Source organism: Meriones unguiculatus, chromosome 1 (assembly GCF_030254825.1).
Source record: "Meriones unguiculatus strain TT.TT164.6M chromosome 1, Bangor_MerUng_6.1, whole genome shotgun sequence".
NCBI lineage: Eukaryota > Metazoa > Chordata > Mammalia > Rodentia > Muridae > Meriones > Meriones unguiculatus.
Window position 1 is genome coordinate 23,881,008 of NC_083349.1, and position 14,398 is coordinate 23,895,405.

The 14,398-nt window shown below is 50.1% G+C and overlaps 1 protein-coding gene and 1 long non-coding RNA gene across 3 annotated transcripts in view; one reads left to right on the plus strand and one right to left on the minus strand.

Moving 5' to 3' along the window:
• The window catches only part of Sptbn2 (spectrin beta, non-erythrocytic 2), a 33,172-nt gene extending 23,848 nt beyond the window's left edge, over window positions 1-9,324 (plus strand). For both annotated transcript variants that reach the window (XM_021650281.2, XM_021650280.2), the window contains exons 20-36: window positions 1,070-1,294; window positions 1,548-1,637; window positions 2,080-2,340; window positions 2,428-2,558; window positions 2,750-2,954; window positions 3,457-3,831; window positions 4,612-4,856; window positions 4,962-5,100; window positions 5,534-5,618; window positions 5,876-6,072; window positions 6,354-6,496; window positions 6,580-6,655; window positions 6,729-6,779; window positions 6,963-7,183; window positions 7,432-7,605; window positions 8,111-8,153; window positions 8,485-9,324. In XM_021650281.2, the coding sequence (XP_021505956.1) occupies window positions 1,070-1,294; window positions 1,548-1,637; window positions 2,080-2,340; window positions 2,428-2,558; window positions 2,750-2,954; window positions 3,457-3,831; window positions 4,612-4,856; window positions 4,962-5,100; window positions 5,534-5,618; window positions 5,876-6,072; window positions 6,354-6,496; window positions 6,580-6,655; window positions 6,729-6,779; window positions 6,963-7,183; window positions 7,432-7,605; window positions 8,111-8,153; window positions 8,485-8,712 (2,889 nt within the window). In that variant the 3' untranslated portion in view covers window positions 8,713-9,324. The remainder of the gene's footprint in view (window positions 1-1,069; window positions 1,295-1,547; window positions 1,638-2,079; window positions 2,341-2,427; window positions 2,559-2,749; window positions 2,955-3,456; window positions 3,832-4,611; window positions 4,857-4,961; window positions 5,101-5,533; window positions 5,619-5,875; window positions 6,073-6,353; window positions 6,497-6,579; window positions 6,656-6,728; window positions 6,780-6,962; window positions 7,184-7,431; window positions 7,606-8,110; window positions 8,154-8,484) is intronic.
• Window positions 9,325-9,560: 236 nt separating this feature from the next.
• On the minus strand, window positions 9,561-14,355 carry LOC132654307 (uncharacterized). Its single transcript, XR_009591983.1, has 2 exons — window positions 14,197-14,355; window positions 9,561-13,998 (listed from the first exon to the last, which is right to left on the minus strand). It is a non-coding gene; the product is annotated as an uncharacterized LOC132654307 (long non-coding RNA).
• Window positions 14,356-14,398: the final 43 nt, after the last annotated feature.

A 14,398-nucleotide genomic window follows, 5' to 3' on the forward strand; every position in this document is an offset into this window, starting at 1 on the left:
GCACCATCTCTCCTTCCCCTGACTTTGTTTTGTTAGGTTTATTTTGGCTCGCAGTTTTGGAGTCTAGAGCTTAGCACCAGTATCTGCTCTGTTTCTGGTGAGAGCCTTGTACTGTGTTGTAAGATGACAGAACACAATGGAAATTAGCTCGTGTGAAAGAGACAAAACACAAGAGGCAGCCTCGCTTTACAACCTGTTCTCGTAACTAATCCAGTCCCATGGGAACTACATAAATCCCTTTAATGGCCTACTCCCTTGTAAAGACCTCTCTACTGTCTGTTGATACTTTTCTTTGAGGACCAGATTTCAGTATAAGTTTTAAGGGAAATAAACCACAACCAAGCCATAGCAAGTCTACAAGAATTTTACAGCGGGTGTATTATTCAACAGAGCCAAATGAGAAATATTTTACATTTTGTAGGTTATATAATCTCTGTCACAGCAATTCAACTTTATCTTTATCTTGGAAAAAATAGATATATATTAGACAGACAGACAGATAGAGAGATAGACAAATAAATGTGCATGATACATAGGAGGAATGGAGATAGGCACCAGTATACTTTATTTACTAAAGAGGCTGCATTTGCTGATTCTCTGATCCTGTGGGTCCTGGAATAGCAAGGGGAGAGCACTTTCCCTGGAGGGGAAAGAGCCACCAGGTCCCTTGTGCTCTGAAGGCAGTGTGGAAGCCCAAGCAAAAAGCAAAGCATGCAGCCTCCAGTGTAGCGTGCTGTGCCTCCGGCGCCCTCTTCTGACAAGACTGGCATTGTACCAGCTGGACAGAAAAAGTCTCACAGGGTCTAGTTTCAGCGTCTCAAAGTAAGGCAAAAGTAGATTTGTGACTGAGACAATGAATTCATAATATGCATAGTTGTCACACAGTCCTGGAATACGTGTGTGTGTGTGTGTGTGTATAAAAGTTTGTGGCTGACCTATCCAGATGTTGTTGTTCTGGGCTGAGGCCCCTGGGATCAGGAATCATGACTGGCTTGAAACAGGCTCGTGTCTTCTGCGTTTGAAGGTGGAAATGTGGCACTGACATCTCTTTTCTCGTCTGTGTTTGTAGATGCTGGAACGAGAGATGGCTGTGAGAGAGAAGGAGGTAGAGGCTATCCAGGCGCAGGCAAAGGCCCTGGCCCAGGAAGACCAGAGTGCAGGGGAAGTAGAAAGGACCTCAAGAGCCGTGGAGGAGAAGTTCAGGGCCCTGTGTCAACCCATGAAGGAGCGCTGCCAGCGCCTGCAAGCCTCCCGAGAGCAGCACCAGTTCCACCGGGATGTGGAGGATGAGATAGTGAGTCACCAGGCTGGGCATGGGATGGCAAGCTGCTCCCAGCCATGTGGCTCTCTAGCCTCCTTCCTGGGTAGTGGGGAAGTGCCTCAGGAGGTGGCCTGCTCCCTCTTGATATGTTGAGAGTGTCCCCTCTAAGGTTGTTCATGGGTGTTCTGCAAGGTCCTGTACCCTGGAATGAGATGGCTATTTCTTAACCACACAACTGTAGCCTAGGTCCTCTCTGCATCTTCATTAAGCTTTTCTTTCTCTCCAGTTGTGGGTGACTGAGCGGCTTCCCATGGCCAGCTCTATGGAACATGGCAAGGACCTGCCCAGTGTCCAGCTTCTCATGAAGAAAAACCAGGTGAGACAGAGGACAAGGGTGAAAACAAAGTTTCTAAGAGCCTCCTCACACTCAGGCTTTGGGGGAGGTGGAGGATGGCTGCTGTTGTTTTGAGACAAGGTCTTAGTATGTACCTTTGGCTGACCTTGAACTTACAGAGATCTACTTGCTTCTGGCGGGATTAAAGGTGCATTCATGCCGCTGTGCCCGGCTCCTTTGTTTTCTCCTATTGGAGCTGTAGACCTGGTGCTTTAACTTTTCTCTAGCCCAGGCAGGTGGCCTCTGTTAGTAGGAAAGTCTGAGGACTGAGGGGCTACCATATTGTATCCTTGAACCTGGACAAGAATCTGCTAGAGGATTCAAGAGGAATGTAGGGAGGACTCAAGGTGGAGCAGGTCCAAGGGGACATAGGCTTGCAGTTCCTTTTGCAAGCCTTTCAGTGTATCTTCTGTGGCCGGGATAGACCCTGCAGAAGGAGATCCAGGGCCACGAGCCCCGCATTGCAGACCTCAAAGAGAGGCAGCGCACCCTGGGAGCAGCAGCAGCAGGTCCAGAGCTGGCTGAGCTCCAGGAAATGTGGAAACGCCTGAGCCACGAGCTGGAGCTTCGGGGCAAGCGGCTGGAGGAAGCCCTTCGAGCCCAGCAGTTCTATCGTGATGCTGCAGAGGCCGAGGCTTGGATGGGTGAACAGGAGTTACACATGATGGGTCAGGAGAAAGCCAAGGTGAGAGTCGGAGCAGTGCTGGTTTGTGTAACCAATTCTTCCTGCCCCTGGCACCTGCTGTCTGATGTCCACTTTTCCCTCTCCCAGGATGAGCTAAGTGCCCAGGCAGAAGTGAAGAAGCATCAGGTATTGGAACAAGCCCTTGCTGACTATGCCCAGACCATCAAACAACTCGCAGCCAGCAGCCAAGATATGATTGACCATGAACACCCAGAGAGGTGAGTGTGTGAGTATCAAAGGGCAAAGACCCTGGAAGAGAGGAGGGCTGGTTCTGGGGAAGTACAGGGAGTGTGGCATCTTCTGAACTGTGTGCACACAGAATAGTCTAGAAAGCTGGGAGAAGCAGGGACTTGGCAAGCAGTGAGGAGACAGAGCTCCACAGAACAGGCCATTCTCTCTACCCCTGCAGCACAAGGCTAACAATCCGCCAAGCCCAGGTGGACAAGCTGTACGCCGGCCTGAAGGAACTGGCGGGAGAGCGGCGAGAGCGCCTGCAGGAGCACCTCAGGCTGTGCCAGCTCCGCAGAGAGCTGGATGACCTGGAACAGTGGATTCAAGAGCGGGAAGTGGTGGCAGCCTCCCATGAACTGGGCCAGGACTATGAGCATGTGACTGTGAGTGCTGCGCAGATCAGAGCCCACAGGGAGTCCAGAGTGCTGAGGGCACCAGACAGAGTAGGCACTCTGGTGGGTTTTGAGTTGTATAACCTGTACAGAAAGAGGGGCACAGGGCTGACCACAGGTGAGGATAAAAATAAAGTTGCTACTCTTCCAACAGACCTCAACAAAACAGGGTGAGTTTTCAGATTCCCTGCTGTGGCTGACCCTCTGGTGCAGAAATCTAGACCACAGTTAGGATGTCCTTGTTAAGTGCTAAACGTGCCTTTTGTAGGATGTCAGGTGCCATGTAGGACTGTGTATTATGTTACCCTAGCTATCTTAGTTCATCTATGTACCCTGGTGAAATTCCCCAGTGATGCTTTCTCGGGACATGTAAAAGTGTAGATTTAAAGCTGCCACACCTGCTCACTGACCAGTGGGTTCTTGGTTTTGGGGAGAGAAATGACTACTCCTCAGTAGGTCTCATCCCTCCCTCTACAAATGTTTCCTCCATTAGATGCTCCGGGACAAATTCCGCGAGTTCTCCAAGGACACCAGCGCCATTGGCCAGGAGCGCGTTAAGAGTGCCAATGCACTGGCCAACGGGCTCATCGCTGGAGGCCACGCTGCACGGGCCACTGTGGCCGAGTGGAAGGACAGTCTCAACGAGTCCTGGGCGGACCTGCTAGAGCTGCTGGACACCAGAGGTCAGGTGCTGGCTGCTGCCTACGAGCTGCAGCACTTCCTGCACGGGGCCCGCCAAGCCCTGGCACGGGTGCAGCACAAGCAGCAGCAGCTTCCAGACGGGACCGGCCGCGACCTCAATGCTGCCGAGGCCCTGCAGCGCCGGCACTGTGCCTACGAGCACGACATCCAAGCCCTCAGTACCCAGGTCTGACCCTAGCTGAACAGGTGGGGAAGGGAAGGCTGAGAGGAAATGGGAGGGGGGGGTCCTGTGGGCCGGGGAAGATCTCTCAGAGCTTGGGAAGATGGCACTCCTAGAGAGGCATTTGGAGATGAGGTTAAAATCATTCAAGAAAGGCAGCTCCAGCCAGCGTTCATCAGCCACCACACTCGGGCTTGTTTTATAGCGTGTGGCACGCACGTGTGCCGGCACACCTGCCACAGTGGGGTACAGAAGTCAGAGACTACATCTAGGAGTTGGTTCTCTCCTTGCTCTTTAAGTCCCGGGAATCAGGCTCGGGCAAGTGCTTTTTACATACCAGGCATCTGGCTGGTTAAGTTCACGCTTTTAACGAGGACCCACGGCTTTTTCAAATGGTTCCAGTGGCTGCGAGTTCCTTCTGCTGATGCCAGAATTCTGAACCCACAAAATTAACACAGATTATTCTTTCAACCCCATATGACCAGTGAGCTCCCAACCCAGATCTCCTCTGTAGGTTGTACCTCTCATTCGAGTGATTTTTAGTGTCCCTATATACCCTGGCTAGAAACAACTCAACCTGATTTTAGAACCCTATCCCCTGGGCTAGGCCTGGCCCCAGGTGAGGTCCTACAGAATGTGGTAGGTAGGGCTCTGAACCTTGGTTCCTCCTACCATCTCTCTGGCTGGTGAAATAGACAGGGAGTAGGAAGCAGTGCAGGGATGAGAGGGGCTTCAGCTCCGCTGTCTCTCAGCTCTGCCTGACTCAGACCTGGGTTCCCCCCACAGGTCCAGCAGGTTCAGGACGATGGCCGCAGGCTGCAGAAGGCCTACGCTGGAGACAAGGCTGAGGAGATTGGCCGTCACATGCAGGCAGTGGCTGAGGCCTGGGCCCAGCTCCAGGGAAGTTCTGCTGCCCGTCGTCAGCTGTTACTGGACACCACGGACAAATTCCGGTTCTTCAAGGCTGTCCGGGAGTTGATGCTGTGGATGGATGGGATCAACCTGCAGATGGATGCCCAGGAACGGCCCCGGTGAGGTTCTTAGTGCCTGGCACCCTCCTCCAAAGGCTGTGTGATGCTACTGGTGGCTGCGGTAGGGCTGGGGCAGCCAGTAATATCATCTTTGTATCGGCCCAGGGATGTGTCCTCTGCAGATTTAGTCATCAAGAACCAACAAGGCATCAAAGCAGAGATAGAGGCCAGAGCAGACCGCTTCTCCTCCTGCATTGACATGGGGCAGGAGCTACTGGCCCGGAACCACTATGCCGCTGAGGAGGTAGGCGAGTCCTGGAGAGAATCTAGCTAGCCACACTGAACAGGGACCATTCCTGAAGGTTTTCTTTCTATTCATTTTGCTTGTCTTGTTTTTTGTGGTTATTTTGTTTTTGAGGCAGGGTCTCACCATATAGCTCTGGCTGACCACTATTCTCTTGCTCTATCCTCTCAACTGCTGGGCTACAGGTGTGTACCACCATGCCCAGCTTCAGAATTTCCTGTCTTCTGCTTTTTGTCATTCTTTCTTAGCAAGAATTCTTTCACTCTCTTTCCTCTCAATGCTATCCAGAGATTTCTAAAGTCTCACTTTTCCTCCCAGAACTATTTTCCTCTCCTCTTGACATTAGAAATCGTTGCTGTACTTTGGTGGCTCCCAGGGACCTTGGAAAAGCCCCATGAGGGACTAAGTCGTGCCTCCTTTCCCTACTCCCCAGATCTCAGAGAAGCTGTCTCAGCTACAGTCCCGGCGCCAGGAGACAGCTGATAAGTGGCAGGAGAAGATGGACTGGCTACAGCTTGGTGAGCTAGTGTGGGAATGTCAGCAGGAGGGAGGGGCTTGTGGAGGAAGGCCTGGAATTGCTTATCTGTGGGAGCCACAGTGCATGATTCCAGGAACCCTGGGTGTGGAATTCCAGGATCCCCTCCTTGGAACCTCCTGACAGTGCTTTGGGACAATGTTCTTCGTCCCTGTACTTGGGTTTACTCCTGCTATCATGCCCTGCCACTACGTACTCTAATCTTCCATCTTTCTATTACTACCCCCCCAATCATGGCAGTTTTGGAGGTGCTTGTGTTTGGGAGAGATGCAGGGATGGCAGAGGCCTGGCTGTGCAGCCAGGAGCCATTGGTGCGAAGTGCAGAACTGGGTTGCACCGTGGATGAAGTGGAGAGCCTCATCAAGCGTCATGAAGCCTTTCAGAAGTCAGCAGTGGCCTGGGAGGAGCGTTTTAGTGCGCTGGAGAAGCTCACTGCGGTAAGAGCTGGAGCCTCGGAGGTGCCAACCCCACTGCTGCCCTGGACCTGTTCTTGTCCCTATTGAGAAGACATTTCCACTGCACTGCCTGTCTGCCTGTGAGCTGCGAATGCTCTTCTGTTCCGTGGCCACAGTTCGCCTGGGTGCGACTGAAGCCCCTGCTTCTTACCCTACCTCTTTAGAGTCTCTTCTCCATCTTTCCTGTTTTATTGGGCTAGAGCTGAGACCCTTCAGCTTTTCTCCTCACCCTGATACTTGCTGACCTCAGCATTTCTTGACAGCTGGAAGAGCGAGAGAAGGAGAGGAAAAGGAAGAGGGAGGAGGAGGAACGGAGGAAACAGCCCCCTACTCCAGAACCCATGGCTAGTCAGCCCGAAGGGAGTCTGGTAGATGGCCAGACAGTTCCTGACACTGCCTGGGATGGGTAAGAGCTAGACACCTGGGCCAGGAGCCTGAGCTTAAGCAAGCCACAGACTAATTACTCTGTGTCACATTTGATCATTTTAGAACCCAATCAAAATTGCCACCAGCCACACAAGCGCCCAGTGTTAACGGGGTCTGCACAGACTCAGAGTCCTCACAGGTAATTCCATGTCCCTGAACATCCCTTTTGACCCTGCCGGCCCCCACGTCCTCACAGCTTCTTGTCTTTGCAGCCCCTGTTGGAACAGCAAAGACTTGAACAGAGCAATGTCCCAGAAGGGCCTGTGAGTCTCTGGAGGTGTGGGTGTGGGTACTTGAGAGATGAAGGGACAAAAGAAGTGGGTGGGGATCCTGGAACAGAAGCTTGGGCTGGGAGACCAGCTCTTGACCATAGAACTTCCTGACTCCAGGACAGGGTACCATCCAGGTCTTCTTTTAGCAATGGCATTGTTTTCCTCCCCTCACAGGGATCTGGCACAGGAGACGAGTTGAGTGGGCCCCGGGGAGAGAGGCAGACCCGGCCCCGGGGCCCTGCTCCTTCCCCAATGCCCCAGAGCAGATCGTCTGAATCAGCCCATGTTGCCACCTTGCCCACACGAGGTCCTGAGCTCTCTGCGCAGGAACAGATGGAAGGGATGCTGTGCCGCAAACAAGAGATGGAGGCCTTCAACAAGAAAGCTGCCAACAGGTATCAGGCCTGGCAGTGTGGAGCCTGTGGCCTTGTAGGCTCCTTCTCTGGATGGTTTCCTGGAAACTTCCTAGACAAGGAGGAACAAACTTTATAGGACTTTGTCCTTTGGGAAAGAGCTGGAACTTAGAACTCTCATAGGCACAGAGGAGGGCCTCAAGTGATCCAAGACAGGAGTGGAACTGTGAGTCCCACAGTGCCCACGAAGGCCTGCCTCCCAAGTTTCTGACCCTGTCCTATCCCTCCAGGTCCTGGCAGAACGTGTACTGTGTACTTCGGCGTGGGAGCCTTGGCTTCTACAAGGACGCCAGGGCAGCTAGTGCAGGAGTGCCATACCATGGAGAAGTGCCTGTCAGTCTGGCCAGGGCCCAGGGCAGTGTGGCCTTTGATTATCGGAAACGCAAACATGTCTTCAAGCTGGGGTAGGAACCAGGGTTACTCTCAGGTTGGGATGGAAGGAGTCAGAAATAAGGCAAGGTGGGTGGGTCATGAGCAAGGTCCAGAGGGAAGGAAGTTCCTGGACATGAACAGAGGTGCTTGGGTACATTTGTAGGTGGAAGAGAGTGGAGATTCTGGATCGTGAATCATTCTAGAATAGGGGAGCTAAAACACAGGCTGAAAAGTGATCTTGGGTGGGAAACGGGAGGGCAGGATACTAGCTTACCCTAGCTTTCAGGGGCCTGCCCACTGCCAGCAAAAGCCTACATGGCCTCAGCCAGAAAGGAGATCACCATGGCCCTCTGCGCTCTAGAATCTGCTTTTGCACATCTGCAGAATCCTGAAACTATGAGGAATGTAGAACACGATCTGGCCTTGGGGGCCGTGCCCTATCAGTCCTTCCAGTCCTGGGAGAATTCTGAGCCCACAGCAGCACTGACATGCCTAATACAGGTTCTTAGCTCTGTCCTGTGCCTTCTCTCCTAACAGCTTACAGGATGGGAAAGAATACTTATTCCAGGCCAAGGATGAGGTGAGCCTTCCCCTGTCCTGCCATTTTCTCTCTCCCTGCCGGTGTTGGGTTTTATGTGATAGGGTCTCACCCTGTAGACTTGGTTCCTACTCCAGAGTGGCCTCAAACTCATAGCAATCCTCCTACCTCAGCCTCTGAGTCCAGGTCCACAAGTATATGTCACCATGACCAGCTTGTCCTTATCCTAAAGGGGTCCTTTTTTTTTTTCTCCTTGTTAAATGAAAAGGTCAATCTCTTTTCTGTTCCCTCCTATCATATTTTCCCTGTATGCTATAGGCTGCCCCAAGTCAAAGTCTTTGAGTATGAGCTGATGTCTCCCTCTCCCTTGCAGGCAGAAATGAGCTCATGGCTGAGAGTGGTGAATGCAGCCATTGCTACTGCATCCTCTGCCTCTGGAGAGCCAGAAGAGCCAGTGGTGCCCAGTGCCAGCCGAGGCCTGACCCGGGCCATGACCATGCCCCCGGTGTCACAGCCTGAAGGCTCCATCGCACTTCGCAGCAAGGATGGCAGAGAAAGAGAGCGAGAAAAACGATTCAGCTTCTTTAAGAAGAACAAGTAGTTGGGGGCAAAACTCCCAGGCCAGCTCCCTCTCTCTGTTCAGGAAACTGCCAGGGACTGTCCACAGAGACCACCCTCTTGTCAGGACAACTGCCTGCTGCTAGGGTCTGCTGCTAAGGTCAGCCCATCACCAGGAACTGTCACAGGGGACAAACAAATGTTCCCACAACCTTCTCTTCTTCTATTTAATTCAACTGGTGGTGGGACCCAGGCAACCCCTAATTCCACTCTTTTCCACCTTGTCACCTCTTTCCGAGCCTCCACCCCCCCACCATGGTGCAGATAGCGTCACCCCCAACGTGGGCTATGTGGGAACCACTGTCCCTGCCTCAGGGTCATTGTGCCACCACAGCTAGGGTGTGCCATCCACCATCCAGTTCTTTGCCTCTGGGATCAGCCAGGACCCTCTCAGAGCTGAAGCAGGACCCGAGGGCAGGAGCGCCAGATGATGGAGTCGGAGGCGCTGAAGCCCTCCCTGCCTATCCTGCCTCACCCACTGACTCAAGTGGCTGCTCCTCTGCAGCCACGCCAGGTGGCTCCCAAGTGTGAGTTGTTTAGGAGTAGCCACGTCCTTGAGTCTATCCGGGGAGGTGATTAAACAGCTCAGCTTCTCTCACTGCCTCTTGGTGTTGTTCCTTTCCTGACCATGGGCTCCTGGGTGTCAGAGACACACTGTAGCCCCAGCTTCTGAGACCTTGAGAACCCTGCCTCCCATCTCAGTCTCCCCATGGTAGGAATCTGTTTCACTGGATTAGCCAGGCCAAGCCTCTATTTAGACCAAAGACATTCAGTGTGGGTTGGGTTCATGCCAATTAACAGTAACTCTCCCTGGTGCACTTTTCTTTCTTCTTTAAAAAAAAAAAAAAAAAAAAAAAAAAAAAAGGCTTAATTTCTTGCAGTGCTGGTGGAGCCCTGGGCCTGGGCCTGGGCCTGGGCCTGGGCCTGGGCCTGCTAGGCAGGCCCTCTACCATTGAACTCCACTCCTAGCCCCATAGTTTTCTTCACTCTCAAGTCTCTCACCTGTTTTTAGTAAGAGGTGGTGAGGAATATTCCCACAGCCTAGTCTTAGCCACCCCTCAGCCGACAGGAGAAAGGCTAGCCCCGGCTTTCTTTTTTCCATAGCATCAAGGGAGCTCAGGATCAGAAGAGTGGTAGAGTCCCACTTCCTGAACTCTAGAAGAATGTCACCCTAGGAAGCCATAAGGTATTTCCTGAGCATGTAAATAAACACACAACACATTCTAGAGATGGAGAAAAGTATTTTGCTTAAATTTTGGAGTTTTTAAAAAGCTATTAAAATTGGAAGTTTTGGGTCTGCTTGATTTAGGAAAACTACTGTCTTCAGCATAACCCCAAGGAGTCCTGACTACCATCAGTCAAAACAATGGCAAGCAGTCAGGTGCACGCAGGCTATGAACTATCACCACACAGCCCCAGAATGGCCTCCACGCCTCAGACCTGGCACAGCAGATCACTCACAGGGTAACTCTCCTTTCTCTTAAGGGGATTCAGTACCCCACATGCAACAGCAACAGCCCATCCACGGGCAAAATAATTATCAGTAGGATACAGACTTTTTGTTTCATAATTCAAGAATAACTGAAACCTGCCCTGTTACACATTGGAGAGTTACTGTGGAGGACTCAGATCATGAGGTTCTGCAGAGTTTGGAAGCAGAGGTGGTATGTGTGAGAGAGGGATTAATAGAGAAATGATTGCCTGGATCTAAAAGGCAGGAAGTATGCCACTGACGGACGTGCTCCTGCAGAAAAGTCCTTGCAGGAGTTAGGTGAGAAGCTCCTGAAGCTACTTCAGGATAGGATTCCCTACCGGCAAGACAGAGAAGACGATAAGCATGGGGCTAGGAGACAAGCCTTCAGGAGAGAAATGTTTGAATGTTGGTGGAAGAGAGGAAAAGACCCAGCGAGATGGTAGATGGGACGGAGCGCTGAAGGATACAGAACAGGTTAGGCCTCAAAAATAGCCTCAGTGTCTGCCCTGCAGACTGGTGGGAAACAGGAACAGACAGAACTGGGCGAGTTAGAAGTGAACTTATTTGCATCTTTACCGACTACCACTAACAAGGATGGGTTTTGCTTGTGTTGACGCACATGGTAGCCACTGGCCTTATGGGACTACTGAGTACCCAAAGTGTGGTAAGTCTAAACTTTGATGTGCTGAAGTAACAGATTCCCGGGACTTCAAGGGGAATTCTGATATCTCAATTTTTATATTGATTACGTGTTGAAATGTCAGAAATATTAAAATAGATTTCAAGTTTTTATATTTTGTTGCTTTTAGAAATTTGTATTTCATTAATGTATTTATTCAATGTGCTTGTTATGAAACCTAGGACCTTGTGTATATTAGATTAATGTTTTATTATTGAGTTGCACCCACAAACCATTTTTCCAGTTTATGTTGAGTTATTTTTACGGCTCATTATATCTCCATTGGATAGCACTTTTCAAAATGGAGCACAGGCCTGAAAGTGGGAGGTATTGAGAATGAAGAGAACACAGACTACTCTATGACTTGGGGTAGGAGAGGGTATCTTAAAAAGAACAAAAGAGCAGGCTTTATGAAACAGTAATTAATTTGGTTATATTAAAAAGGATTTCCCTCCAAAGACAAAGTTACTAGTAGAATGACAAGGTATTTAAAGCCAATTAGAAATAACTACAGCCAGGTGCGGTGGCACACACCTGTAATCCCAGCACTCAGGGAGGCAGAGGCAGGTGAATCTGTGAGTTCAAGGCCAGCTTGGTCGACAGAGTAAGTCCCGGACAGCCAAGGCTACACAGAGAAACCCTACAGCTCAACACAAAGCCTGTAACCTGAAAGACAGGCAGGAATTTGTTTTTGTTTTTTCAAGACAGGGTTCCTCTGTGTAACAAGCTGTGACTGTCCTGGACTTGTTTTGTAGACCAGGCTGGCCTTGAACTCACAGAGATCCACCTGCTTCTACCTCCCAAGTGCTGGGTTTGAAGGCATCCAGCCTGGCCCAGGAAAGGTGATTTAAATTCACACAAACCCCAAGACTTTAAGAACAAGAAGATATTTTCCAAATCATTAGTAATGAGACAAAAACAAATCAAAGCAAGTTAGGAATAACACCTTACACCTCTTCAACTGACAAAAATTAGGAAAGTGAATGTCAATCCTTGGTAAAGACAGAAAAAACACCAGTGTCCCTCGCGTGTTTCAAGGTTATTCTAGCAGAGCTTTTCTGGGAACTTGGTACTACTTAGACAAGTTAGGGTTTGGCTTTTTTGGTTAGTTGGTTTTTGCTTTGTTTTGGAACAGGGTTTCTCTGTATAGCCCTGGCTGTCCTGGAACTTGCCCTATAGACCAGGATGTACTTGAATTTACAGAGATCTCCCTGCCTCTGCCTCCTAAGAGCTGGGATTAAAGGCATGCGCCATCAAGCCTGGTGACATGTTAGTGGTTATATGCATTCTATGACCTAGCAACTCAGCAAATTTACCCTTGAATTTATATTCCTCTACAGAATTAAAACACATATAGACTGTTATCCACAATGTAGTGTAAAATGCTGAGGAACTGAGGCAATTCTAGCATCTTATCTCCAACAAACGGAAGCTGAAATGCATGGCTGCACAGCAAGGAGTAACTCAGAAACTAAACTTTACATATCACACTTAGTGAGGAAAAGCAAGGAATAATTAGCTACATAACATACATTTACATAATTTAGACAGTTGTACAATGGGTGAATCTTGTTTAGGTCCAGCAAAGAAGCCAACTATAAAAGGGTATTTGTGAAAATATAGGGAAAGTTTGAGCATAAATATTAACTGATATTGACATACCAGTATAGTTATTGAGAGGTTGAAGAGATGGCTCAGCAGTTCAGAACAATTGCTGCTCTTGCAGAGGACCCCAAAATTTTTTTACATTTTTTACATTGCATTTACAAAAAAAGAAAAAAAGACATTACATTGGACAGTTCACAGTTACCTATAACTCAAGCTCCATGGGATCCGACACCCTCTTCTGGCCTCTGTGGACACCTACACACACATGGCATATATTCACAAAGACACAACCATATGCATAATATTTTCTTTTATTTCCCCTCGAGACGGAGTTTCTCTGTGTAGCCCTGGTTATCCTGGAACTTGCTCTATAGATCAGGCAGCCCTTGAATTCAGAGATATACCTGCCTCTGCCTACCGAGTGATGGGATTAAAGGCATATGTCACCACCACCCGGATCACATAATTTTTTTCACTATTAAAAAAAAAAAGGGAAAACCAGAGGCTAGAAATGGTAGTACACAGCTGTAATTCCCATCACTTGGGAGGCTGAGGTAGGAGGATGGTGAATTCAAGGCTAGTCTGGGCTACACAGCAGCCTAGACTACCTAGTAAGGCCATCTCAAAAAGGAGAGAGAAAAGGAAAGGAATGAAATAAAAATTTTATAGAAAGGTGGTAACCGTTAGTGGAACATTAGTTGAGACCTCATGGAATTTGGGAAGAGGACAGAACCCAAAATACAATGTATGAGGTTGGGTGATAGCAGACCCTGAGTGGATTCCAGGACAGCCAAGAGTGCACGAGAAACCCAATCTCCGGAAAGAAAGAATGTAATTTTAAAACTGTGTGTCTGTTAATACAATTAGACAATGGCTTCTGAAATGACTGGGAAACATGGATTTGGTAAAGAAACGTTTCCAAGTAGCTTGTATAGGAAATCAACTTGGGGAGCTGGTCTTTACAGTATCGGAGGCGCTGGTGTTGGAACTAGCGCAATGAGGAATTGTTTTGACAACCATCCTGGTGCCTCTACTAGGAGATAAACTCAGTCCATCAATCCGTGTAAACGGCTTTGTTGAACGGGATAATTAGTCCACCTAGCCCGTACCCTGCTGCCACCAGGAGGTGCCCTTGGACCGCAGCTAAAGCCTGGAGTCTGACAATTGCCTGTGTCTGAAGCAGCTTGGAATGGACGCGGAATCCTTGTCACTCAAAATCCCAAACCGGGAATCTCTCTGGACTTCTGCACCACGTACTCCTTGGGAGTGCTCGCCACATTTCAGCAAGCATGATAGATACACTACAGAGAGGGAAAGTCCAGCCCACGCATATTCATGAATAAACATGGCAAAGTGTAGTTTGGATGGAGAAACTACAGATCTAGTTGAGCTCTAACCCGGCTCTATCACAGATCGTCTTTCCGCTCCTCGACTCGGTCTCGGCTTCTTCCCCAATGGACATCGCGACTGCGGTGGAAAATTGTTTTAAGAGACTTCATAACCCTTCCCTGTAACGAGGGAGAGACTGGGTTAAGATGCGGCGGGGCCTGGATTTCTGAAGGGCCGCCCTGGGCTAACAGAGGTTGAGGAAACCCCCGTCTAGCGGGCCGGGTGAGACAGCCCTTTGTCATTAGCGCCCCCACCCCTCCACAGCGTGCCTAATAGCGCGATCCATTGTGATGGTTTGAGACTCCCCCTGGGCTTACGGTCTCGCCGAGGCAGTGGTTGCTTCCTGAGCCCTTCTGACGCGCAAACCGCGACCCCCTCCCAGGGCAGTGATTGGCTAGCCGGGGCTGGGGGCGGGCTGACCTTCGCTCCGCAGTGCCGTCACCACATGACCCCGCCCCCGCACGGGGGCGTCCATTTGTGTGCGGCCGCAGGATTGGTCGCCCCGCTCCAGCGAGGGGG